The sequence below is a fragment of the Apteryx mantelli genome, chromosome 1 (genome assembly GCF_036417845.1).
Source record: "Apteryx mantelli isolate bAptMan1 chromosome 1, bAptMan1.hap1, whole genome shotgun sequence".
Classification (NCBI taxonomy): Eukaryota; Metazoa; Chordata; class Aves; order Apterygiformes; family Apterygidae; genus Apteryx; species Apteryx mantelli.
The window spans coordinates 165,248,789-165,276,550 of NC_089978.1; the positions used below are offsets into that span (position 1 = coordinate 165,248,789).

At 50.5% G+C, this 27,762-nt stretch overlaps 1 protein-coding gene across 2 annotated transcripts; it reads left to right on the forward strand.

The window, feature by feature from the left end:
• The first annotated feature begins 307 nt into the window (after positions 1-307).
• MGAT3 (beta-1,4-mannosyl-glycoprotein 4-beta-N-acetylglucosaminyltransferase) lies at positions 308-27,762 on the forward strand. 2 transcript variants are annotated; one of them, XM_067310125.1, is made up of 2 exons: positions 308-376; positions 18,065-27,762. In XM_067310125.1, exon 2 carries the CDS (start codon positions 18,066-18,068, stop codon positions 19,572-19,574), a length of 1,509 nt encoding a protein of 502 aa, XP_067166226.1. In that variant the 5' UTR covers positions 308-376; position 18,065; the 3' UTR covers positions 19,575-27,762. The 2 variants fall into 2 exon arrangements, with proteins under 2 accessions (XP_067166226.1, XP_013802793.1); XM_013947339.2 differs by lacking the exon at positions 308-376 and adding an exon at positions 16,741-16,787.

A 27,762-nucleotide genomic window follows, 5' to 3' on the forward strand; every position in this document is an offset into this window, starting at 1 on the left:
CGGCGAGGGGGGCGGGCGGCGGCAGCCCCCCGCGGCGGCCCGGGCGGGCCGGGGGGAGGAGACAGGCGGGGAGGCCGGCACAAAACGGGCTGCTGCAGCCCTGCCCGCCGCTGCCGGCGCCGCGGCGGGGCTCGGCTCCGCATCCCTCCCGCGGCAGGCGGCGAGGAGGTGCCGGGCCGCTGCGGGCGGCGGCGGCGGCGGAGGAGGAAGAGGAGGAGGAGGAGGAAGGCGGCGGGGGGCTGCGGGCTCGCCTCGCGTCGCCGCGGCCGGCGCCGAGCCATGCCGGGGGGCGGCGGGCGGGCCGGGGGCGAGCGGCCGCCGCGGCAGCCTCGCCCCGCCGGGGGCCCGGCGGGCACCGACGCGGCGTCGGCCGGGGGTGAGTGAGCGGGCGGCGGCGGCGGCGGGCGGGCGGGCTCACACGCACCCACCGCGGGCCCCGCTCCCTCCCTCCTTCCCTCCGCGGAGAAGTTGGCGGCGCCGCGGGGCCGGGCACCGGCGCCCCCTCCCCGCCTTTCCTCCCCCCCCCCGCCACCTGCAACTTGTGCTCGGGGCCGCGCCGCACCATCCCCCCGGCCCTGCCGGGGAGCGAGGTCTCCCTCTCCAAGCCCCCCCCCATCTTTATTATTATTATTTCTCTTTATCTCCCCCCCCCCATAATCCCGGCATCCCCTGCTAGGGAGCATCGGTGATGGGGAGGAAGCAGGCGATGCTGCGAGCCCCCTGGCCGCAAATGCGGGCTCGCCAGGGATGGAGGCACCCTCTCAGCCCGAGCGCCGCAGCGAAGGCCCATCTGCTGCCCATGCTCACAGGGCACGGGCTGGGGATGCGTGCCAAGCCTGCAGCAAGCAAGAAGGAGTAACAGGAGTGCGTGCGTGGGAGGGAAAACATACATACAAATATGTGCGTGTGTGTGTGTGTATGATCATCATCATCTCCTCTTCTTCCCCCCCCCCCATCAGATTGCTCCAATCCCCCCTTGAGGGCTGGCCGCAAAGGGTTGCGGGTGCTGAAGCTCTCCCCACTTCTGCAGGGCTGCCAGGGGGTTTGTGGGCTGGAAATAACCATGTATTTGTTCTGAAGCAGCACAGGCTTGTGCATCTCTGTCCTTGTGAGATTTTTGCTTCCCTGGGTGAGGGTGACAAAGGTGATGAGGAAGGCAGCATCTGCTGTAGCTTGAGACTTGCTCAGGCAGCTCAGCAAGGGAGGGAGCAGGATGGCGAGAGGCACCTCTCCGCTGCCTCAGTCCGTGGCTTTCCTCAAGGGGTTTCTGCAAGCCGAGTCCTCCCCCATTTCCCAGAGCAGAAGCTGGAATCCTGCACCCCTCTCCTCCACCCTGGGACAGAGCTTAGGTCAGAAGAGATGGGCCCCCTTCTCCACCACATGCATGCACAGAGGCAGGACAGTGTGGGTGCTGAGTACCTCCCCTCCCAGAGGATGGCCCTCTAGTTAACACCAGATCCCTCCCCTTGAGTGGGAAGTTCAAGCCAGTGAAAACACTTGGTGGCACCACCGCTAACGACTATGACTTGAGTCACCAGGAACCCCCAGCCCTGTGCAAAATGAATTTCAAATTCCCACCTACACCTATCCCCCCCTCCCCAGCAGGATGCAAGTCACCAGGGCCTTTTCAGGCCCCTTCCCCAAAGAGTGGGTCTCATGGTCAGTAGATCACACCCTCAAAAGTGGTATTCAAGTCCAGCTGAAGCCCATGACTTACAAGTCACTTCAAGTCCCTGTTGCTGAAGCTTGAGTTGCTGCCAGCTACTCTGGGAAGAGCTGAAATCAAGCAGGACCTGCCATTACTTGAGCCTCAGACAGCTGAGAGCCATCTCAGAGGAGAGGGAAAACCCAAATCCCCACTCCCTGGTGCACTTCCAGTTTCCAGTGCTCCCCAAAACACAGCCGTAGCACCTGCGCTCTCTTTCAGCCTCAGCAGCAATGCCAGGAGCACATCCTCCAAGCTGCAATAGGAGAAGAGCAGTCCTGTGAGCTATTCCTGGGGAGCCTCCTGCCTCCCTGTAGCAATATCAGGCAGGCTTTGAATGAAAGCTGTTGCAAACTGCAGAGCAGGAGCAAAGCTGTGACGCTGCATGTCGCAAAGGTCCCTCTAAGATTTATAGCCCTTCTCCACCCTCAGGGGATTTTGCAGTAGTGGTAAGAAATCCACTGCAAGGTATAACATTCCCTCCCTGTGAGGACACTCAGTTATACCTGCATAGCTAGTTTATTAATGCCTTGGAAATGGCAATTATACCCCTGGGAGAGGGGAGGGATTCTGACTAGCTTCAGGTGAGTTTTCTTGCCCTGCTCCTAATGTGGTGGCTCAGCTGTTGCCTTTCATGCCTGCCTGCATGTCTTTGGCTGGTAGTGCTGTTGGTGCCTGCCTTTGTCAGTGGTGCCTGGAGTATGGGGAACCATTTCCAAACTGGTTTCAGGGGCTGAGCTGTGGCCTCCCTCACTGCAAGTGTCAGTAACATTGCAGAAAGAAAGAGTTTGCCTTACCAAAGAGGTTAAGAAGTGGAGGTGGAAAATAGTGTGTGTATTTGCATGGCAATGTTAGCTTCAGGACAGGCCCACAACTGTAAACATTTATCGAGAGCACTTGTTCCTGACACGAGAGAGGGATAGCGAGTTTGAAGGGTTGCTGGGTCTACCCTGCAGCTGCAGAGTCTGCCTAACGTAGACCAGACACACTGTGGTAAGTGCAGATACACTCAGTATGTTTGCCTGGGGAATGTGTGCATGAAGTTTGCGTGCTCATGTATTTCCCATACTTCTCATGTTTATCCTTCTCCTCCCTCTCCCACGCACAATTGGTTATGTAGAGTGTGACTTTGTGGCCTGCCAGATTGGTGTAACACACATATTGCATGTATTTAAGGGATGTTTGTGTGACAAATGCAGGTATTTGCAAAGACTAGGTGCATGTAGTAATGCATACAGGTACTGCTGAATACGATTACAACAGAGCATATGTGCTTCTGTAGGGTTTATGCCTGCAAAAAAATTGGTGTGTATAAGCAGTCATGTGTACAGGAGTTGTTCAGGACAATGCCATAGATGTTACTGTGCATGTATGGTAAATGAGGGACACCCGAGTACAGGCAAGTTTCTCCTACTGTCCCTTCCTTGCTTTAACCTGTCAGCAAGCAGAGATAAACTCTGTCTTATGGCAGGGTTTATATCTGAGTTTTCAGCTTGCCGTGTCTAGGTTTCCTCTTATCTTGAGAATAGCATCTTTAAGGTACACCTGCTATCACAGACTGGTGGGGGGGTTTTTTTGTTTTTTTTTTTTTTCCTGTCTCCCATACATTGGTTCATAAAGGTAGAAGAAGGAAGAGGGAAAATTTGGTGATGGATAGAATGGGTTAGCTGGGCCAGCATTCATTCCTAGAGGCTGATTAGGTTTTAGGTGGGGTTACTTGCTCTAAAATGAGCCCTTTGTACATTGTTGGAATCTGTGACCCAATCAGTGGGATGTAGCTGGAGGAGGTGGTGCTAACGAAGGCTGGTACAGCTGACAATAACTCCGGCAGAGAGGATGGCAGAGGGGGTACTGACTGGCACAAGAGGTGTCTTTGCATCTTTAGGTCGATGTAAGGTGCCTCAGAGGGCTGGTTCATATATCAGGCCTGACTGTAGGGGTAGGAGAAGAGTGTGGCTAGTTGTCCCCACCTGCTTTTCCCTTCCATCACTGCCATCCTTCATTTCTGCAACAAAAAGCCAGGCCACGTTACATTTGTTCTGATGACGGGATGGCATCTTGTGGTACTATGGTGCAGCATAACAGTGGGATCTGAAATTTGGGGAAGGTAGAGGCATCGGGCAACACAGTGCAAGGGAGCAGGGGTGCGTCCTAGGAAAGCCTGGCATTCCCCAGGGATGGAGGGGCTAAGTCTGGAGCTGTAGGCAGTGCTCTGGGTCAGCTGTGGGGTGCTTTGAGGAAGTTAGGGGAGTGTGTGGCCAGGGCTGGGCTGTGCAGGTCAGGCTGTGCTGCAGGAGCAATGCCACGCGATGTGCCTGGACTAGAAGCTTGTCCCAGGTGCCAGAGACCAGGGTAGAGTTGCAATCACAGAGCCGTGGAGATCCCCCCTCCTCCCAGGGAGGTAGAAGGAGATGCTGTGTATTGGGGCTGTGGCGAAGGATGCTCAAGAGCTCATCCTGTATCCCTATGAAATGGGCTCTGGTTGCACCTCTCAGGAAGACAGGATCATGATTTCTTTACCTTCCTCTTCTGACTGCATTGTGCTCCCTGCAGTGCAAACCCTCTGCTTCCCTCAAGCTGCTCCTGAAGCACAACAGGTACCTCCTGCTCTCCAAACCTCTGAATACCTGAAGCAAAGTGGGTAAATTTTTGTGCTCAGAAACTTGCCTGGTAGAGCTGATCCAAGCTCTCATCAGGCAGGCCGAGGGAATAAATAGCACAAAGGGAACCGGCCACCTTACAAAAAGCAAGGGCTTGTTCTTGAGCCACGACTTAGAAAGTGATTATCCTCTGCTTTAGGATAGTAGTAGTTACCTGAGCTGCTTGCTGTGGGGGCCTAGGCCTTTCATATGAAGATAAACTCCTCTCATTGACTAGGCAGCTTGATCGGCTCAGTTAGCGCGTTTTCTGTTTCCCCAGCTGGCAGTGGCTAAGGAAGTACCCAGGCTCGTGTCTATCTGAATAGGCTTTTTGCAGATCTCGACTGTGGTTGTGGTGTATGACCAAATCGAGCTCTGCCAGCAGGCTCTTTCTGCTGGTAAAGTAGAAGTTGCAAGCAGTGGGAGAGGTAGATAAGACTGTCCAGAAGGAGAGACAGACAGTGGGGGAAACACCTAGATCCTCTTTCTGAGGATCATCTCAATGTGTTGTGTTTTTATGACAAGGTTCACATGAAAGGGCTTCGAAGCAACCTGTTGAGCTTTTCTTAATTAAGCAAGCCCCTTACCTGGAGGTAGAAAAGTGTTACTCCCATCTTGCATCCAGAGAGCCGGCAGCATGGAGCAAGGCTGTGGCGCGCACAAAGTGGCACATGCAGAGGCTCAGTAGGAGAGCAAACAAAGGAGCGCAAGACTTACCTGTGGCTGTTTTGGAAATCCCCCAAAACTCCTGCAGGCTGGGCTGATGCAGAGCTTGGGGTTGTCAATAACTTTCTGGTTGCTGCTTGGATCCTGCTGCCCTTTTCACCACAGTTACCACCTCCTTCCTGATCCGTTGTCTAATCTGTAATCCCAGCTCCCTGCTGCCTGTCCCTTGGAGTGCCATTTTTCCTCAGTGTGTAAATCCTTATGGATTGGGCTAGGGTTAGTGAGCAGAATCAGACTTTGTCATCTCTTTAGGGCTTTGGTATGTTTTTTTTTTCTTGGGGTATTGCTGTGTGTGTTTTTGCATCTTACCAAAGCCGCAGCAAGCCAGTTTGAAGCGTACCGAGAGAATAATGCAAATTAGACCCACTGCATAACGTCTTCAGCAACTGTGAAATCTGTGATCTAAACGCAGGTAGCCACTATGCTGACTTTATCTGCGTTCGGATCCTCTGTTTCAGCATTCAGATACCAGGATTGAACAGAAAGCAAAAGAGACAGCGTGGCAAAGTGAGAGACATGAAAGGGAGCCTCTCTCCTAGATGCTGAGCCCTTTCAGAAAGAAGGGGAAGGTAAGCTAGAGCCCAGAGATCTTAAACTGGTTGTGCTGAGGCTGAAGAGAGGGCTCCGGCAGCGCTTTCGATTCCTCCTCCTTTGGCACGATCGCTTCTAGCTGGGTGACAGGTAAAAGGAGGAGGATGGAGGCCTGTGCAGGCTGAACATGTTGGGCGCGGACAGATGTGGGAGCCTGTGGGAGCCAGAAAAGGTAGGGCTTTGGAAGGGTTTGCTGGTGCAGGGGCCGAAAGCAAGTCTTCTCTTCGTGGAGCTGGTAGCGCGACAGCCGGCTTTGAGGCAGAGCCGAGCGCAGGGTAAATCGGGAACACGGTGCCCTGGAGTGATCAGCACGCATTGCGCACAATTATTTATTGACACCATTGCTATGGGAAACCTCTCTCACCCCGGTATTCAGGGAGGCAGCGTTTCCTGAAGGCTGTTTGAGTGGGGTAAAAAAGCAGCCAGGTATGCCTTCTGCTTTTAGCTCAGCCTCCTCCATATGTTACTGGTGTTAGAAAAATGGTTGCCTCTTCGCTGACTCTAGGCTATTTTCGTTTCCCTTTTCTCCTTCCCTCCTGCCCCAACAGCCCCCTCTCGTCTTCGCTTTGCTGTGCTAATGCCTGTGCCCCCTCCCTGCTTATGTAGGGGCACAGCGGGTAGAGACAAGAGGCACCAAGAAACCTAGCTTGGAGGGGATGCGATTTCCCACTTTTCTCCTGGGACTATGCGAGGTCTCTGGAGAACAGGTGGGTTAAAGGAATTATTGTTTCCCCTTGAGCCCTTTGTCCCCAAACACCTTCTGCTGCGCTGGTGTTTGCTGCAGGCCTGACTGTTTGCAAGTGGCCGTTGTGCTGTCAGATATGTGCTATTGGCACAGAGCCTCTGTGGCCTCAAATTCCCTATTTAGCAGCAACTTTTGGAGCTAGGGTTGACCACACCTGCATTCAGCCTGGCCAGGGGGACGATGGGATTGCTTGTGCATAATTTAGCAGTCTCTTGAATTATTTATAGTGCAGTTGTGCTCAGAACAGAGTCTTCCCGCTTCCCGTGAGCACTGGGGGGAGGGAAAGGGAGTTTCTGTCAGGCATCCAGAGTCTATCACTTAGCATAGAGGAAGTGCTGTGGGTTTCCTTTCTGCCCCTGTTTGCTTCCGTATGCATTTATGCAGCTGAACTGCCCTGAAGAAACTTCTGTTGAGCAAATTTGGTTCTGGCTTCTGCATCATTCAGATGTATGGTACTGCAGAGCATCTCTGTGACTCGGGACTGTGCAGGAGGTTCCTGAGTGCGGAGACATCTCTTTGCAGTAAAGAGATGGCATCAAGTATGAAAGAGTGAATCTGGGGCTTGAATTTGGTCCCTGACTCAATTACAGTGCCGTGCCGTGGATCTGGGGCAGGGATCTTCAGGACTGCTCTCTAAAATATTCAGGTGCTTGAGAGCATGTTTGGAAAGCCCATCTTGTCCTATCAAAGTGATTTTTAGCTTTGGCATGACACAGTACATCAGATTTTATAAGAGAACATTGGGACCTGAAGACCTGAAAGCTCATGTGGTTATCAGCAACCCATGTGAACTGCATAGCTGAAGTTCCCATCATTTCCCAGTTATTAAACCCTAAACAGCAACCAGTTGAGGGCAGAGGGAGGCTGGGACAGTTTTCACAGGTTCTTTCAGCAGATGAGTGTCATGACGATGAGCCAGGAGGGCTGAGCGCCCACCTCAATGCTGTATATGGCTCATCCCCTCTGCCTTGCTGTGGCAGATTGCTGCACCGCACAGTTGGGCTGTCCCACTCTTGCTCAGGTGGTCTTGGCAACTGAAACACAGCTGTGGCTCCCAATGTATTGCACACCCTTCCGGTGCACCACTAATTCTAATGGTGTGTTTATGCATTAGCTTTTATTGTCTTCCTCCTCTCCTTCCTTTCTGGCGTGGCTGTGGCAGCTGATTTCTCAGAAACAGAGTTCAAGATAAATGTGTTTGTGCTGTTGAAGACCTGAAAGGGGAGGGAAAGGGTCGAGGGGGTGGAAAGCAAAAGGAACTTGGACTGTAATCAAGCCATTGTGACCGTAAACCACTCTCTATCTATCCACTGTACTGTTGAGCTGAAATGCTGGGTTTCCCTGCTCTCAGCTGCACTGTGTTAGTTTGTGGCTTTTGTGTTTAGGAAGATCTGGCAGAGTTAGCTGGGTAATCACCACAGGTCCCTCTGACAAGCAGTGCTCTCCTACCTGGTCCTGGCCTGGTTTTCAGCCTGAAACAAAACCAATTCTTGAACCAAGTGGTTTTTACCTCCTGTCGTGGAAGTCAGCAACTACATAAATAAAAAATTCCTCCTCATCCTTCCCAAGAAATAAAGTGATCTTAGGGAAGAGTGGGGAGAGGAATGGTACCAAAGTCTGTGTGATGTCCAGGATGGCATTTGATCTCACCGGATGAAGACAAACTCTTTCCCTCTTTCCCTACCGTTACCCGGGAACCCGGTCTCAGGGCTTGGGGCAGGTATGGCTCCTCTCTGCTGCCTGCTGCTGTGGCTCCAGGTCTGGCCTTTCCCCCTCTTTGGCCATGTCAGCCCTGGGTTCAGCAGGGAGCTCTCTGGCGACGTGAATGATGTGTGACTTTAATGGGAACGTAGACCTCCCGCAGTCCTCTCCACTCGGTTTAATCTGGAGATCAGGGTACTGCTTTGCTTAGTGAAAGGGAATGTGTGTACAGAAGAAGTAAACATATTGTTGAGACCCAGGCCTGCTGCAACGCCTGTAAACAGGATCCAGCCGTCTGTGGGAGGCAGAAGAGAGATTTATGTGACCCTGAGTTAAGTGCATTAGGAGGCTTTTGATTTCATTCTGGGAAACTGCCCCTTTTCACAGTACCATATGCCTGTTACTGGCATAGAGCGGTTACTGAAGATTTGATTCGTGTGGATTTAATCCAAGGGGCTGTGATACTGCAATCAGAAGGATTACATAAACAGGGGTTTGTCTCTGCAAGCCACAGCGAGCTGAGCTCTGCAGAGCCCTGAGCCCATGCCCTTTGTCCACCCCAGAGGTGGGAGTCTGCGCTGATTCACTTCTGCCTTGGGGCAAGGCACTGAAGAGCTCTCTGCCTATCAGCGCTTTCTTTCCGAAAATAATAACAAAGTGAAGTGGCAGTGGGGGGTCCAGGCGGCACTGTGTCTAGGTCTTGCCTAAGTCTTGAAAGAGGAAGTGAAGAACAAAGGCAGAAGAGACAAATAAATAAGGGTCTGTTCTTGGTCCAAGAGAAATTCCCAAGGGTTTGTGTAACATTCTCGGAAAGACGCAACATTCCCAGTGCTGGAGTTCGTTTTTGAGAAATAAAAGGAAAGGGAAGGAGAGGCGAGAAGGGGGGGGGAAGAATTGGGGGTGGAGAGGAGAGGAGAGAAGGAGGGAGAGACACCCTAGAGAAACCTCTCAGCATGGAGTCAGGTTTCTCTGGCTGTTCCTGGCGAATAGGGGTTAATGCTGTTTGCATGAGATTGGCTGGTCACCAGACATTCAGGGAAGAGGGGGATCCGGGAGCTGCCAGGCAGGACCCCTGTGGCCTAAAAGGAGGGAGGAGGGGAAAGAAGAGGCTGGGAACGCTCTTCCAAACAGTAATAGATCGGCTACTGTGGGAAAGTGAGTGCACTGCCAAGCCCCAAGTGGTTGGTGATGGATGGGGGAGGAAAGAGGGCGGGGATGGAGGGACAGCTCTTCTCCGTGGCCGCTAGGATCTTGCTGTTATTGCCTTTTATTCCGTGGCCTCTCTTTATTTATTGTCTTTCTGAGGTTTAATTACTCCCCTCCTCTATCCAGCTTGGAGAGCTTTTTATCCCAGGGATGTGCAAACAACTGCCACCCGCTTCAAAAATAGCTGGAGGCAATGTGGTTTCTGCCTGCCTGCGTGGGCTGCTGCACTCTACCCATCACCATGGCATCGCTTCTTGCCTTGCTCCTTCTTTAATTGCCTTTCTCTGGCCTTTGGGACATCCACCGCACCTTCTGGGCTGTTGAACCTGCACCTCCCAGAGCTTCACTGTTGCTGGGAGTCCCTGGGATTTCTTCTGCTTTCCTTTGCTCATTTGTACAGGCTTTATGTGCATGATCTGGTGCACGTCTACCCTGCACTCCTCACCCAGGGGCCCTCAGCAGTGAGTACAATTTTGGCTGCCCATTTTGCTGCTGTTCTTAGGATGCTTGATTTGCATTCTTCAGCATGCATGGATCACCTGGCAGGGTCTGCATTGAAAGCCATTATCTGCTGTTGCTTCTTCCAGATCCTTCCTTGAGACATGCTCCTTCCCTGTTGCTTGCCAGGAGGAGCTAGCTAACTCGTGGTAGTTGAATGGGAGCCTCACTGGAGATTTGGTTAGATCAACCATATTAAAAAATGTCCCTGAGTTTTGAGTGCCTGAGGATGTAGTTACACGATACCTCAGTTTCGGTAAGAACTGAACTGGTGAAGTCAGTTTAGGAAATTTCTGCCAGTCAACCACTTGTTCCCATCCCTAGGCACTTTTATTGAAGTTTATTTTTAATCCAGTTAGATCTGCTGCTGATTTGGGTTTACAACTCAGACTTTCATGCAATTGTACTGACACAGCTGAGGGGTGGTGAGCTGTGAAAGGGGTGAGTGAGAGAAGAGAACCTATGAAACCACACAGCCTGTGTTACCACACACCTCACTTGAGTCTCTTAAGGCATGATTTTCTTTTACGCTCAGAAAAAAATGATTTTGTCCTGTTCTTCTCTGTAAGACACAAACTATCTGGGAGTTCTCACATACTTCTTTGATTACCCTATGGCCTGTCTAAGAACATAAGTTGTTTTTGCATATTTTTGACCCTGTTTCCTTTCCTATTCATTGTCTCACGATGAAGTGTTCCTTCCCTGTATGACACCGAAGTCAAAGCAAAAGAACTAGCAAACTCTGTTTTGCATTGCTGTAACCGCTGCACATTTGAAGCAGTGAGCAGCAGTAATACTGTGTTTGGCTGGGAGAAAGGTCTTGCATCCTTAATATGTGTATGTGTGTACGGCAGAGCGCCATGAGCAATGTCTCAGCTCACTCTGATGTCCTGAGAGGACTGATGTGTGGGCCAAGTGATGACATAATCTCCAGGGCCATCACAACCATCTTCAGGGAACTGGATGTTATGAGAAGGCAGTAAACAGGATTGAGGAAGAGTCTTTCCAGGATGTCAGGTGTAAGTGGAGAAGAGAGGATAGGAGGAGTGCTACTTTTCCTTTAGTGGAAAGAGTGCTTAGCCTAGTAGTGCTGAGAAGTTTAAATTATGGTTTCTGAGAGCATCTGAAGGATCAGAGTGTGTTGAGGCATCTCGGAACCATGAAAATTCCTTTGGTGAGTCTGGTTTTATCTGGGGAGAGGAGAGCTGCAAGGAAGTCCAGTACAGCTGAAGGATGCTAAGAGGAATGTTCAGAAGATTATAGTGAAGTTAGAAATCCAGCTTTAAGTTTTGTTTAGCGTGTACTACTGTACCCTTGTGATGTCCAAGTACTTCTCAGATAAAATTAAATTGGTGTCTCATAGCCCATTATTGGATTTCAGTAGAGTTTTCTACTCTTCTCTGAGCAGATCTTCTTTTAAACCGGGGGCTGGAGAATTATATAATTATGCTGCTATTAGTATTATGGTAGTTACAGTAAGAACAATCTGTTCAAGTGAAGGGTTCTATAATGGACTCTGAAGGTGTTCAGATGCTGGGTTATTCTGGTGACTTCTGGAAGAGCAGTCTTGAGCCAAAATCCTGTCAATGAAGACTGCTTTATCTCCATGTCCTGTGTGCCCTGTACTAAGGGTTGAGAGCTGCTTTGTCCCAGGGTGTGCAGCGATCTTGCTGTGGTTGGACGCGAGACACCTGAAATAACCCAGACTTAGACCACCAAAGAGCAGGACAGTAGAAACAGTGAAAGCCCATGGAAGGTGTGGAGTCCAAAGGTACTGTGCCTCTGGGAATCCTTTGCTTTGGGGAGATGGGCAGCCACAATACTGAAAAAGCTGGAGTCTCTGCATTGCATCCATCTTAGTTTCTATATACAGCAGACGGTAGCTGCTGGCTTGGAGAATGCTGCACAGGGACTGTTGTGTCTAGGGGTTTCCTACAAGAGTGCATAGGAGAGGAAACACCTTTTTTCTTTTCCACCATAAATTGTACCTGTCACTTGAGGCTTAACAAGGCCTTGAACACAAACCTGAGGCTTATGGTTGACTTGATGTGCATCATGTGTCTGCCTTCAGTGGAAAGGGAAAGGCAACATCTTGGTTTCTCAGTTGCACTCTCACTCTTCCCTGGCCAGCCTTGTCTTAGCCTTGTGTAGATTCACTCTTCAGCTGTTTTTTCTCTCTCCAGGTTTTTTCCTGGCTTGATGTCACCCATTGATGGTGTGTAGATACCAGATCTGGAAGTCAAATGGATGCAATGGTCATGTGCTGTTGAGAGCGGTGACCTCATGTCTCCTGCCTTTTTCAGGTTGCCTCACCTTACTGTTGAAAGGGAGGGAAGATGCTTAGGATAGAGCCTAGTTTTCCCTTTGCCTGACCTAGGTCCTCTTGAAGAGTAACTGTGCTGGATGGTTTTGCTCCAGCTAGTTGGGCTGGCAGTGAGTCAGTGGCACCTTGTGGTCAGTTGCCTCAAAGATGCAAAGGAAATGCAAAGCATGAGGTATTACTGTTCTGCATTAGTGCTGTGGGCAATAGCTCTTAACGAAGGTCATGGAAGGATGTTGAATTCCCTTCCTGAAATGTGAATGGAAAGCAATATGGACCGACCTGCATTCAAACCACCTTGTATTGTGACCCCATCAGAACTTCCTGCTAATGTCCTCATTGCTTGCAGTCTCTGAAAATACCATGGCATCTTTCACGTAAGACAGAAATGCTTAGTCCTAGCTACTGTCTGGTATGTAATGCTTCTCTCTACTTTCCCTGCTGTCCAGCTTTGTAGGATATGCTTCTCTTCCTATCCTAAAGCAAAGCAGAGTCTTGCTGTCCCTGAGCTAGTTACATTTCAGCTGTAGACAAATAGTAGTTTTATAGTTTCTCCTTACATCCCATGGATGTTTGCAGGACAAAAGTAATTTGAGATTTTAGAGTGTTTTGAGGTACTGTAGCTCCAGTGTGTGTTGTTATTCCTGTGCCCTGTGAATGACAGGTAGATACAGTACTTCAGAAGCATAGAGCCCGTTCACATTTATCTCCAACCAGAGTGGAGAGTGAGTTTGGCCCTCAGCGTGGAATGGGGGATGGAAGTTATGTTGCATTTTGTTGTGCCACATGAAAGCAATTCTAATTTGAATTGTCGCTTTGTGCTGAAGTGTCTAAGTGATGGGCAAATACGTTACTGCATGGATGTTCAAGGGATAACTTGAGGCATAGGAGATGAGTATCTCTATATGGGGGAAGAAAAACAAAGTGTCTGCTCTGACTTGTCCTCTACAGCAGTCTTTCTTGTGTAACCACAGGAGAAACAGAGAGAGTCTCGAGTCATGAGCCCTAATGTGCCAGAGGCTGGGGTGTCGTGCATCCAACAGCCCATTGCGTGGCCTCTTGCCAGCATCCTCCAGAAGAGAACATTAGGACTGGTGAATTGCCAGCTCTTAGTTGTGCATATCTTTCTCTCTGGCTCCTTGAAATCAGGATATGATTTCAGGATGGTATAAATCAGCAGGTCACTTGAGATAATGGCAAAGTAAAACTGTAACAGGTGCCTGAGAGTAACTATTATGCACACCACCCCTATCTTTTCTCCTTCTCTGAAAGCCATTCCCCTGCATGGTAGAGACTTACCACTTCAAGCAAGGAAATATCAGTGTGGGCCCTTAAAAAAAGAAGCTTTCAGCTTCTCTTGCTGCATAACTGCATGTTCTCTAAAGTACTTTGTCTTAATGGGGCTCACTGTCCATACTCTTCTCGGCCTTTTCCTCTACTTGAACATTAAAGCTGGGTTTTTTTGTCGTTGTTTTTAAATTGACAGCAACTGATCTCTCTCTCTGAGATCAAGTTGACTTTTTTTTTTCCCCTCCTCACTCAAAACTGTCAGAAGGGAAGCATCTCTTCTGTTTTCTGTGTTCCTGGTAGCTGATGGCTGCTTTGTGACAGAGCAGCTGGGATCCTTTATGACAAGCTGAGATGTCTTCCTGACTGGTACCTCCTTTCTAATTTCTACCATACATAAATGCTTTGGATGGGGAAGCTGGGTAATAACGTCTTCCTCCCCTGCTGGCCTTTGTCTCCAATTAGCTATCACTCAAAGATGTATCTTTCACTGTAGTGCTGATCACAGGATATGGGAAGGGATACGTGACTGATGGTTTTTAGCATCTCAGCCCACCCAAGGGTGGATGAGCTCGCTTCCTCACTGACAGAGGAATCCCTGGTATGGGAGAATGGAGGTGGCTCTGGGGAAGAGGATTTGAAGGGGACACAGTTCTAGTCTTTACTTGCCTCCTTTTAGGAGGGGATAGGAAATGGGTTCATCTTCCCATTCCCTCACAAAGGCAGCAAAAATTGCTTCCTGGGAAATATCAGTAGCGCAACAGCAGAAGGTACTGCAGGGCCAGCTTGTTTTGGCAGAGCTGCAGAGGAGAGCTGTGTGCACCAGCCCAGCTCTCCCAGTCGCAGGCCGTGATAACAGGGAGGCAACACAGTCATGCAAGGGCTGAGTTGTGCCGGTGGGTGAAGAGCTGCAGAGCCGTGTGCTGTGCCTGACAGATATTGATGTATACAAATGTCAAGTGAGGAAAATATGCTTTACTTCCTAAAACCATGTGTCCTGCTATGTTGACATGGCATGCCAGATCCCAGAAAGTGAAGCAGTCTGTTAAATGTCAAGAGTTATGACCTTTGTCTGGGAATTTCACAAGACATGCAGAGCATCTCAGCCATCTGGGAAGAAGATGGAGATCTGCCTTGGTTGTGTGACTCCTTCAGTTCTTGTCCTCTGAACTGGGCTGACGCAGGGGAGGCTGGCTGCAATACACATGTATATATGGTGCAGGAACTGGAATGAAACCAGCATTGCCTGGCAGCTGGTGGGACTGCCTTAGCGGAGCAGGCTGGGTCTCCATCTGACCGAGGACTTTGCATTTGATAAAGACCTGGTGTCTGGAGGTGATGCCTCAGAGAAAGCACAAGACACCTGATAGGAGATAACTGCATAGTAATTTACCAGTGAAGGATGTTTTCTCCTAACAGCAAGTCACTACTAATTTAGTCTTTTCAGCTTCCTTGTGCTTTCCCCAAACCTAGGGACAGAGCAAAACCGGTGACATGTAAGGAAGAGGCTCTGGTTACTCCTCCGCTCTGCAAGCAACCTCACTTCTCCAGCAATAAATGGAGCCTTAAAAAATCATTTTACCCTGGACACAATGAGATGCCTACGATGGGGGGAGGTCTTCAGCAGTGTCTCGTTTTGCCTCGATGAAGAAAATGTTACAGCGAACCCCAGAATGTCCTTTATGGTTTTCAACAAAACACCCTGGCCCTTACGGCTGGCCCAGCGCAGGGACGTCTTCCTCAGAGACAGGCTGCGGCGCAGCGGCAGATGGGCGAGAGGCAGGCGGGGTGCAGGAGGCGTGGGCCTGGGCGGCTGCCGGGCACTGCCGGAGGAGGGATGCCATTTCCTCCCCCTGCCCAGCCCGGCCGGGCTGACAAGACGGCAGGCGCTGGGCCTGGCGACGTTTTTAGTCTGACTCTCTGTTTGCAGCAGCTCGGGAGGAGGGCGACGCACAAAGCCGGCCCAAGGGGATTCGGGTCGCCTTGTTGGGGTCTCTGGCCTGCCAGTGCTTTCCCCGCAAACCCATCAGAAAGGAGGTCTTGGGGGCACGCTGTGAGTCATGAGGCCTTCGGCGGCAGCTCTGGCGCTGGTGCCATGACGGGAGCAATTTGCTCTGGCTCTGCGAGGCCACTGGTGCTGCCACGGGCCCCCGAGGCCAGGGCGCCCAGCTGCCACGGTGGCGTGCTCGCGAGGTGCCTGCCAGCACCTGCAAAATGCCTCTGGTGCTGCCGATCCCATTTGGCCAGTTTCCATATTGTAAACTCAAGGTCTCAAAGGTCTGAGGGACTCCTGATGCACTGAAGATATCAAAACCCGCAATAAACATTAACAAATGGGCTTGCTCCCTCCTTTTTCTTCCGTGGCAATGCTGTAACTTTTACACCGGCTTCAGGCTGCTATCCTCCCCTTTGAAGCAAAATAACCTCATTGCTACATGCTGAAGTCTTCCCATAACTGCACCGTTTCACCAGGCGGTGCTCATCCGTGTTAGCTTCAGGGCCTTGTCAGGGCCACCACAGAGCCGTGTCCCCGTGAACTGCATTGCCCGGTGTGTGTGGGACAAATGAACGGATGGCCGGGTGCTTTGGTTTGGGAGATGGGACAAGCAGCGGCTTGTGCCTGCTGTGCAACAGGTTTGGTTCAGGGAGATGGAAAACTTAGGGCTGGAAATGGGATTTAAGGGAAGGAAGCCTTGAAAGTTCTCCAGAGGCCATCAGCATGGGGGGACGGTGTCAGCGAACAGCAGTATTGCTGAAAGGGGACCACAAAGTGTCCAGAAATATCTGCTGTTGAGTTGTACGGTATAGATGGAGACGGTCGCTCTAACAGAGTCCTCTCTGAAGATCCACATGTGTTTTTCTTTGCTCAGTTACCTTTTGTCTAAGCACTTTATGGCTTTTCACTCTAGTATTAAAGTCTCTCCAAGTTAATAAGTAAACATGCTTTGTTATATTTCATTTACTGCCCTCAGAAGCAGCAAGAGAAAGCTGGAGGTTTCTTCCCTCCGATCCCACCCCTGGGACACGTGTCAGCCTGAGCAGAGCCAAGCTGGGGAAAAAGGGAGAGCCCAGCAAAGGGCTTTGCATTTCGCCCCGATGCAGGGTGGTCTGCACTTATCCATGTCTCTCTGGGCAGGATGGTCCCTCACCTGAGTTTGCCTCCCACGGAGGTGTCACCTAACCCTGATGCCTGTGTTCGACGGAGGTTTTTATTAATGACTGTGTGGGATGGGTCAGTCCTGTACAAGAACTTTGGTCCTTAGAGAGGGAGGAGGAGCCGAATCCTGTGTGCAGAAGTGGCACCTGTGGCGGTGGGGCCCCGACGAGCCACCCCACTTTGGCAGCCTGCACGGCAAAGTGGGCCGGCTGGTGCGTTTTGGGCATGCTTCCTTCCTTACGGGGGGCTTTGAGGTTTGAGTTGCAGAGGTAGAAGGGGTCTCTCTATGTCTTTGCACAGAGGGTTTCGTGCTGCTGGGAGGGAACATATAGCCTCCATGTTGCAAAGGGCATTTATGTGACTCTGTTCCAACACCTACCTTCTCCCAAACCTTCTGGTTTTGGCAGAGGGAGTCCCTCCTTCCTTAAACAGCAAAATGCCTTTTCTTATTTTCCTTGGTGAAGCATTGGTTGAAGTTAGAGCTTCTGTCTTTCTGTCTGTCTGTCTTTTTTTTTCTGGGTTGTAGTCTTCAATCACTTTTCTGCCTGACAGCAGCACTGCACTCCCAGCATGGGCTGGAGGAGGGGAGGTGGTGTAGAGAGGGGATGGAGGCTGTATTTCTTACTGTTTGGAGAAAAGGGCTGAGCACTGCTGGATTCTTGCTGGCCTGACATGGGTCTGTCACCATGGCACAGTATTACCAGCAGAGATAGCTAGATGTGTATTTTAGCCACCTTGGTCCAGATGCAAAATGCTTAGCATCTGGTTCACAGAAAATAAAAAGCAAAGGGCAACATCTGGAGACATACTGGACTTCAGAAGGAGGGAAGGAGAGTAAGAGAGACAGAAACTTAATTTTCTTTTCTGTTCCCATACAGAATCGGGTAGCTTTTCCTGGGAGTGAGGGGCTTTTTTAGGGTGTGTGTTGTGAGTAAACCCTGAAAAGATCTGGGAAATGTAGGTACTTGCTAGGTTCTGGGAGGCTGGCTAATGATCTCAGTCCTTTAAAATCTAAGTCCTCTCATACACTGGTCATGTTTTCAGTTGTTTCAGCTGTGAACCCCTACTCCCTCTCATCCCTCTTGCTCTCTGCTCTCTCTTCATCTTCCCCCATGCCTCTAGTGGTACAAGACCTGAAGAGGTCTGCATTTATTGTCACTGCCAAGTGTGGTGATTTCACTAGATTGTGAATGCCTGTTTTTCTGCATTTGCTTTCCTTCTACCTTGTCACCAGTGCCTTTCTCCTCTTTGTGAGGTTAAAAGACTGTCTGATCTAGAAGAGGTTCATCTTAGTGTAACCTAGCCAAGACAGAAGGCCTGTTGAAGATGGCAGAGGGTGGGGGAAGTTGTCTTGGACTCAAGTCTCAAAGGATGCATCCTGAACTCAGACTAGGATTGTGGCATTCCCAACCTGTCTTCCCACCACTGGTAATTTTTTGCACCCCAGTAGCTGCTGAATGTGACTTTTATTTTCATGGCTTTTCCACAGGATGAAGATGAGACGCCATAAGCTCTTTCTGACTCTCTGCATGGCTGGTCTCTGCCTCATCTCCTTCTTGCACTTCCTCAAGGCCCTCTCCTATGTCACCTTCCCCCGGGAGCTAGCTTCACTTAGTCCCAACCTCGTCTCCAGCTTCTTTTGGAACAATGCACCTGTCACACCTCAGGTTAGCCCTGAGCCAGGGGGCACAGAGTTCCTCCGCACACCCCTGTACTCCCACTCCCCCTTGCTCCAGCCCTTGCCTCCCAGCAGAGCCAGCGAAGAGCTGCACAGAGTTGAGTTTGTGCTGCCAGAAGACAGAACAGAATATTTTGTCCGTACCAAAGCCGGTGGTGTTTGCTTTAAACCGGGCACCAAGGTGTTGGAGAAGCCATCCGTGGGAGGGCGGCCAGAGGAGCGAGCCGATGGTGTTGCCTCAGGGCGGCCCGCTCGCAAGCCGCTAAGTGCCAGTGGGACCAAGCGACGCAAATGGGTAGAGTGTGTGTGCTTGCCAGGCTGGCACGGCCCGAGCTGCGGGGTCCCCACTGTAGTCCAGTACTCCAACCTGCCCACCAAGGATCGCCTTGTGCCACGTGAGATCCCCCGGCGGGTCATCAATGCTATCAATGTCAACCATGAGTTTGACCTGTTGGACGTCCGCTTCCATGAGCTGGGAGATGTGGTGGACGCCTTCGTGGTGTGTGAGTCAAACTTCACAGCCTATGGTGAGCCGCGGCCCCTCAAGTTCCGCGAGATGCTCCTCAATGGCTCCTTCGACTACATCCGCCACAAGGTGCTCTACGTCTTCCTGGACCATTTTCCCCCCGGCGGCCGCCAGGATGGCTGGATTGCTGATGATTACCTGCGCACCTTTCTCACCCGTGATGGCGTCTCTCGCCTCCGCAACCTGCGCCCGGATGATGTCTTCATCATCGATGATGCTGATGAGATCCCAGCCCGCGATGGAGTGCTCTTCCTCAAGCTCTACGATGGCTGGACAGAGCCTTTCGCCTTTCACATGCGGAAGTCACTCTACGGCTTCTTCTGGAAGCAACCAGGCACCTTGGAGGTGGTCTCAGGCTGCACTATGGGGATGCTCCAGGCTGTTTATGCCACCGATGGGATCCGTCTACGGCGCCGTGAGTATTACACCATGCCTGGCTTCCGGCAGTATGAGAATAGCACAGGACATATCCTGGTGCAGTGGTCACTGGGAAGCCCCCTCCACTTTGCTGGCTGGCACTGCTCCTGGTGTTTCACGCCAGAGGGGATCTACTTCAAACTGGTATCAGCCCAGAATGGGGACTTCCCCCGCTGGGGTGACTACGAGGATAAACGAGACCTCAATTATATTCGGGAGCTGATCCGGACTGGTGGCTGGTTCGATGGTACTACACAGGAGTATCCCCCCGCTGACCCCAAGGAGCAGATGTACGCTCCAAAGTACCTGCTCAAGAACTACCAGCGGTTCCACTACTTGTTGGAGAACCCGTACCGAAGAGCAGAAGGGGCTGGGTGAGGCCACTGGAGCTTGCATAGGAAATTGGAACTTCACAACAAAGGGAAAGAGTCAAGTGTTTTGTCAGTTCCTTTCTTTTTTTGTTTTCTTTGATTCCCGGTGGGGTGTACCATTTCTCGGCAGTCTCTACCTGCCCTTTCTTCTCTTCTTCCCTTCCTCCCCGGGTGATGCTTGGGGACAAGAATTCCTGAGTTGCATAAAGGGAGGCCCAGGCAATAGAAGGAGAGAAGTTGGGGACCTACTCTGGGAGTAGCATAAAGACTTTACTGCATCTCCTAAACCTCTCCTGCTGGCTGAAGAGAATCTTTGCAGCCAGCTGGTGGATTTTCCTCTGTGGGAGGTTGGGAAGATCCCCTGGGGAGAGAGGGCAGCTGTTCCCGTCCACCCTCATCCTTTGTGGATTGGAGCAAGCACAGATGTGAGCCTGGACTATTCAGTGAGCGTGTGAGTCAGCAGGCACAAACCAATGTGAGTGGCCATGTGTGCAGATGTGTGTCACAGGCATTTTTTGGATGTGTGAATGTGCAAAAGCATCTCAGTATGCATTTATTTTTTGTATACCTCTATATTCAAAGAGTATTTTGGGGAAGGTAACTCCTTTGCTTTCAAGGTGTTTTCCCCAATACACAGCCTCCTCCCACAGACCTAATACATCTATCCTGGGCCAGGTCTTGGCCTGATGCTCTACCAGTCATGGAGCAGGCAGATGGGGGAAGTGGAGGAGAAAGCTGTTTTTTTTTTTTTTTTAACTTCTTTTTCACTCATGCCCTCACAACAATGCACTGGCTTAGCCCACAGAACCTGAAGCATCTTTCCTGCAATACATGCTTTTTGCAAGGCAGGGATAAGCTGCAGAGGACTTCATCAGATGGTGGGAGTGTATGTTTACAAGTGCATGGTTTCCTGTGTGCATGAGTGCTAACATGCATGGTTTTGGTATGCACGTGGGCATTTGTTACCAGTACTGGGTGGGGGGAAGGGGACATAGTTGGGCTTGGGTGCGTGTGTTTCCGTAGAGGTCAGAACATGGTGGGATCTGGAAGCTATGATCTCCATCTAGGCATGGATTACGTTTCAGGGAATGCATAGGAGAAAGCATTGGCTCCACAAACCAGTGCTACACATGTGGGATGGTTGCATGCTGGCTCTGGCTGTGTGCAACCCTGCAGGCTATGCCTGTTGCAGGGTTGCTGCCTACGGCAGGGGTAGGATACACATGCTGGCTATTCCTTCTTGCCATGGGAAAAATGGGAGGGAAGAGGAGAAAGGCTAAGCCCTGAGTCAGCCAACAGATGTGGTGGGGAGACACAAACATGTCAAGGCATACGACCCATCTGTCTGCTCTTGGGATGTGAAGGAGCTTGTGGAAAAAGGGACCATGAGCAGGCTTCCCCTGGGGCCAAGAGGCTGTTTTAGGATGTCCAAGCAATCCAGAGAGGATGTGCAGCCCACACTTGCAGCCTGGGGCATGCAGACGAGATCATGCAGAGGAGAGAGGAATGGGGATGAAACTAGTTGCAGCTGGTTGGCGAGTGTCTGCTCAGAGTTTGCCAGTGATGGGTAGTCAGGATCTGGCTTGTCCATGTCCCAGATTGAATCAGTTCATTGAGGAGGCAGATCCCTGCTTCCACCCTTGCCTCCCTTCCTTAGCAGATGGCTTGACAGGGTGCCCGGAGCCCAGACTGTAGCGGGCAGAGGATGAAAAACATGGTGAGCTTGCTCTGTTAGCTTTACGATGGAAAGACTGGGTCATGTTCCAAGCAGAGACGTGAGGATCATGTGGAGGAGGAGGAGGAGGAAAATGGCCATAAGGAAGAACGACCCTGACATCAGGCCAGCTGTGCTGAAGCGGGAGGGTTTCCATTGCTGTTAACTCACTCCATCAGGGCTCCATATTCTTGTGTTGTCCAGCCCATTCTCTCCCTTGTGCCTCATTCATGTTTCTGTATCTCTCTCTCTCCCTCTCCTATTCTCCTCTCCAGAGATGTGAAAAACAACAAAAAAAAAAATTGATTCCCTTATAAGACTGAGACAGGAATTAGAGGTACAGAATCAAGATGAACATCTTCATTTCTGCTCAAACTGAGATCGAGTTCATTTTAGCGCCTTCCACATCTCACATGCAATAACAGCTGATTAAAAGAACTGAAGGACCCTTTTTCTTTTTTTTAATCACTATTGTCACTTCTACTGCATGCCCTCCACAGGCAGAAAAGCCCTTTTGGGAAGTGAGCAGAGGGTCCAGTAGCCAGAATGCTCTTTCCCCAAAGGGAAGCTGTGGCTCTTCTGAGTTCAGGCTTGCTGACACACCAGGAAGGTGTCTGGTCACAGTCATGGGGGCTTTGTGCCGGCTTGCTACATTGAGTTCTTGATTATAGAGAGATTATGGAGAAATTAGGACCCATCTGAGAAAGGAAATGCCTGTATTAAGAGAGACAAGAGCAGGGCATTGAGGCTGTTGCTCAAGGGAAATGTACTTTCCCCAGGGGAGGCCGGAGGAGAGTCCGATGTGTTAGCACAAGGGATTCAGCAGAAGGTACTTGAGAAGTATAGATTGAAGAAGCCATTCCTCATTTTTACTGTTGGAAGGGAGCCTGAGACCTACCCTCAGACCTTTGGCTTTGCCTTATGACAACACAGCAAGCCCTGTGCCAGGCTTTGCTGAAGACAGGAGAGAAAGAGAAATCAGTGTGCTTTAGGAGCACCACAGCCCCAAGAAGCAGGGGCTGAGGTGCATGTGTGCTGGGGCCACATCTCATAATCTCCTCAAGGAGGAAGCTACATGGCTGGGAGCAACCTCTCCCTTGATACCAGCCCTTCCCATGCATGAGCTTCCTTGGGGATTTTTAGTGTGCTACAAGTCATGTTTTCATCGCTGGACTATGGCCCTTGCCTCTTAGGACTGTCAGTTGAGCCCACAGCTGCAGTATCTCTTTCTCAAGCACAGCCTGTTCCCTTCCCTCCTCTCTCCTCCCTTATTTGCTCCATAGTTCTCTTCCCCCTCTGAGTTTCTTCTCCCTTCTCCTACTCTCCCCAGGCAAGAAGAAAAGGTCCCACTGGAACTGGGTAAGAACAGCATTGGGACTCTTCTATGTGATGGCCTGGCCCTGTGTCCCTCCTGGACTTTCCCACTTCCTTATTCTTAGGAAATTAAATTTAAAATAGGCTTCTGTTGTGAGGGAAGGAAGGGACTTTACAGATGAAGTACATTCCTTTTTTTTTTTCCCCTCAAGAATCATTTAAACATTTTTTGGTTTAAGGCCAAACCAGTCAATGTTTCTGTTGTCTAATTTGTCTGGCTAACCCTGTGTTTATTATCCTTAGGGAATTAGAGTGCTTGTCATTAAAAATCTTTCTTGACCCTTGGAGAGTCGGGACTTGTAAGCTGACTTTTGCACATTGATTTCCCAAGGTGGTGGCTTGCCCTCTGTCCAGGCTTTGCATGCACTGCTTAACTCAGGACCTTGATGGTATGTGCTCAGAGGAGAGGCAGCAAGGTCAGAGTCATCCTTCACAGGAAGGAATCCAGAGTGGGTGGGTGCATGGGGTGGTGAGAGATGCGAAGGAGGGAGGCAGGTTTGTATTGGACTCTGACCCTTATTTCCATACACTGAACCCTTTGGGGTGAGCGTTGAGGCCCTTTGATCGTGTCTGAACCAGGCACTGAGGTCTGAGAAGGAAAGGAATTAAAAAGCCCGAACCTGCCTCCGGGGTGGGGCTGGGATCAGATCTCAAGAGCCTGCTGCGCTTTGGGTTTTTCAGCCACGAGCTGCTCAGCTGAGCGCTGACTGCCTCTCCTGGAGCAAGGCATCCAGTGGAGCGGTGGACAGGCTGGAGTTAGCAGAGGGCTGTCAGCCTTTCCCTGAAGTCCTGTTCAGCTTGGCAGCTCTGTGCCATTTGTTCCCAGGAATCTTTTCACCTTCAAATTAAGTGGTGCAAGGGAGGGCTGGAGAGCAGGAGCAGCAGCACATGGCATCCCTGAGCCCTGCGCTCTTTTGTTGCTCTGCCTGCCTTATCTCACCTGCCTTTCCAACTGCTGAGGCTCTTCTCCTTCCCTCCCTGCTAACAAGGGTTGTGTGTCCATGCATGGGCAGGACATGGGCTTTGGTGGACCTGTAGCAGGTGAGTTTGCTAAAGCAGGGGGGGGACAGGGAGGTCTTCTGTCTTTGTCCCTCCAGAGGACTGGGGGTAATATGGTGCCCCAAAAGTGCTGGACAGAAAAGATGAGGTGGTTTTGTGCCTGTGTGGTTGGTACAAAGGACAACATGCTCAAGTCCACCCTTGCTGTTGCTTTCTCTGATCCCTGTGTCCTGCTGAGATGCTTGGTGTTGTGCAGCTCAGACTGCCCCACTCTTTGTGTCTCTGTAGTGGGTAAACGAAGGGGACCTTGCGGCTTCCAGGTGATGTGTGAGTCAGGGGGGAAGGAGTGTCAGAACAGAACGGGTATCAGTTTTTCCCTGGTTATTCTCTTTTGGTGTATCCTTGCGGAATAGTAGTGTCTTTTCCCCTCCCCAACCACCCCAGGCTGTGTCCCCATCTCCCCGCTTCTGCCAGCAATCTCCATGGCTGCTCTGCCTCTGCACTGTGAAGACACTAGTCCAGGGTCAGCCCTGGTCCTGTTAGCGAACACTGGTGGTTAAGGGAGAAGGAAAGGCTTGTCCTGGCTTCATTGACCTCAAACCTTGGCAAGAAAGGAAGGAAGTGCCTGGGAGACTGGATCCTGAATCCCTCCATCATTGTGTTCCCCCCCAAAACCCCTCTTAATATGGAAACCAAGAGGAAGCTGGAGGTAAAAGGGTGGCAGGAGGGGCTCAGATCCAGCATTGAGAAAGGAGAGGTGTTTCTAATGCAATACACTGACAGTTAAGGCTTTGGGGATTACACATAATGGCTTAAGAAGGGATCTGAAATACTCTGAAACTAAGAATTCAAACCACTGTTTTTTTCCTTCCTGTGAGGATGATGATGCAGTTTCATCCCGGGGGTGGTCCAGCAGCACTTCCTAGATTAGGGTCCACCTGGTCCTACTAGTTGTGTTGCTCCTGGGGTGGCCCCAAAACACCCTGTTTTGGCAAAAGAATGTGTGGACTTGCCCCCCCCCCCCAAAAAAAAAAAAAAAAAGAAAGCGGCTGCAAAGCTCCTTTCAACTCTGTAATTTATAAACAGCAAGTAATAATGATTTTTTTGTAAGGATAAATCAAATGTACATTCTGAAATCATTTTCTCTGTAAATGGTTGGATTTCATTTCACCCTTAAAGGGATGCTTAAAAGGAGGAGAATAATAATAATAAAAATAAATTTACAAAGGATGAAAGGAAACCAGCATGTGTGTGTGTGCGTGACCAGTTTTATTTCTGATCGTCTGGCAACGGAACCACTGGCAAACGGAGCGAGGGAAGTTGCTGCTTCCTGCTGGTTTGGGGTTTCAGTGCCTCTTCTCCTTCCTTCAATACAAACAGAATGACTCCTAATTTTGTGGGTCCAAGTCAGACCTAATCTTCTGCATGTTACGGGAGCACGAGCATATACGGGCAGACTTGAGGGGAAAAATGGCCGCCACATTGCTCTTTAAAGAGCCGAGAGAGGAAAAGGTGGTGGACATGGGAACGAGCATCACTACTCAGGAGATGGTTCCTCATCACCAGCTCCTTCCTTCTCCCTTCGCAGCATCCACTTTTTCAAATAAAGCTGTGGAAACCCTGGAGCCCCAAATTATCCCCTAACCTTCCCACTGGGGAAATTTCTCTCTGGTGGTTGACTTCCTGCATGAGGTACGAGAGAACATACCCTCCTTGATTTTTATCCTGTCTAATGTAATTTTGGCTATTGCTGTTACTCAGTATCAAAGCCCAGTCCTGCTCTGAATCCTCCTAAGCATTTGACTTCAGCAGTGCCTTTTGCAAGGGCCTTTTGCAAGTCAATATGCCGTCTACAGATACTTCATTTTTATCTTTTTAAGTGTTTTGCACTTCAGGTTCATTCCTAGGTTAGCTTCCTTATAATCATTAGTTCTATCACATCCCCTCTTCTTTCTCTCTTCCAAAACAGTCTGATGTTTTCAGTTTCCCACTTGTGGAAGGCTTTCCATCAAACTAAAGAGTTTCAGTGTCCGTTTTTACTGCCTTTCTACTTCTGTCTCCTTTCCATGGCAAAGAACCTGGAATACACATACTAGTCAAGATCAAGAATTTAATTAACATTTTCAATTAAGAATTTTTGGCGTTCTTATTGATTGTCAGATTTTTGCACCCTAATATGGAATAAACTAAAAATAGGTTATCGCCAAAATGTCTGTGAACTTTCCCATTTTTCAAGAGGGGAAGATAAAATATATAAGTTTAGGCCAACGGAAATTTTGCGAGACAGTTCAAGAAATGAGAACTGATTAGGGCAAAGGTTCTCCCATATATTTTTCTTGCCTCTGGTACAAGGTCTTTCACTGACATTTTATATTATTTTAAGTTTCTCTTGAGACCATGAAGTTTTAAAAGAAGGTATTGACTAGAACCCAAGATCTTTTTTCCCAGAAAGTGCAAGCTTCTGCCGCGTGAGCTAGACGTGCCTCCATGAGCTAGGGATTAACTCCTCCGCAAGCCAGTCCCTAGGGGCTCCCTGCAATACCCAGGCGCACCCTTGGTCGCAGGAGCACCGCTGACCATCAGCAGAGCGTGGGGGCACGTGGCTCCACCGCAAGCTGTGTACGCCCTCTTCCAGAGTCAAACCCCGGCGTCGGTCAAGGCGTATCAAAGGTGTATCCGGGGTTCTTGCTGTACGTGTGGGATGCCCGGTCCCTATCGCCAGGCAGACCGCATCCTTCCACCAAGGAGCAGGCGAGAGCGCTGCGCCCTGTCTTTTGGCAGGGTCTCCCAGGAAAGGTGTTAGCAGGAGTGAGCTAACCTGGCCCCCGAATCCAGCCAGTTCAGAGCCCTCTCACGAAGTGACCCTGGCAGAAAGAAGCATGGAGAGAGGCCACGACGCGGTTCGCAGGCAGCTTGGGGGCCCCGTGACACCGAGCGCCGGGGACCGAGGCTGCAGCAGACGCCTCCGCCTCTGTCTCACCTAACGGTTGGCTCCGGCTGGTTTCTGATCGATGCCTGCAAGCAGAGGTTTGCTGATCTGGGGACGGACATGCTGTTTCCAAACACCAGGGTGCTTAGAAACAAAATGACTTCAATATAAACTTACAACACCATTTAAAGAGCTGGAAAGGGGATACCAAGAGCCTGGGTTTCTGGCTGTTTGTTTTTGTTGCTCAGATACATTTGTTCTCTATGTAAGGGCACAGCTTAATGTGCTGTTTAGGAGGGACGGGTAATCTTTAATTATTAGTCCACTTTTTTTTTTATTTTTTCGTCTCTTGGCTTTAACTGCCCAGCTGGGAAAGCAGTTTGGTCTCAGCTGGCCAGCAGGCAGCACGTGGACTGGCAAGGGAGGCAGCCGCACCAGCAGACGTCAGCAGCAAGCGGCTCCGCGCTCATGTGCCCCAGCTCCGGGCGCAGGCTGCCCCGCTTTGCAGTGCACAGCAAGGGCTGGCCCCAGCCCCGGCACGGGCTCTGGCCGTGGCAATGGCAGAAGGACGGCACGCTCCCGGCACGCTTTGCTCGACGGAGAGCAGAAACGGGAGTCTCGGTGATCACCGGGGTGGGGGAAAACGGGCTGGCACGGAGGTGGTGGTAACAGCTTCGGCCCCCGGCAGAGCCCATCTGCGGATGCAGAGCGGCCTCGGCAGAGCTGTGCAAAATTGTCCTGGCTGTAGAAAGGGCACCAGGTCACTGAAGTGAGAGGCTGACATTTGGGATATAACGCACTGATGTTTGGGAGAAGCAGCTGGCTTGGCGCCCAGCTGCTTAAAGCCTTGCCTTCGTAGCATCAGCACAGGACAAGTACATCAGGGAAAGGGTAAAGGATCAGCCCGCTGCAGCTAATGTTTGGGAGGCTACCGTAAGCATCTCTGAAAGTCCCAAACACAGGTCCTTACATGGAACTAGGGAAAATTTAGCATTGCTGACATTTCTGACATTGCTGGGTGTGGTTTCTTTCTTTTTTTTTTTAATAAAGTGAAAAGAGAGAAAATAGTCTTTATGATTGTTTGGAATACATTACAGTTGTACAAAAATATATATTTTTCAACGCCATGTCTCTCCTTACCCTGCCAAATGAAACAAAAAATAAAAACCCATTGTTTTA

What these genes read in the sequence shown, in the direction of transcription:
- MGAT3 (XM_067310125.1), top strand. Translation starts at nt 18,066, where the DNA reads ATGAAGATGAGACGCCATAAGCTCTTTCTGACTCTCTGCATGGCTGGT.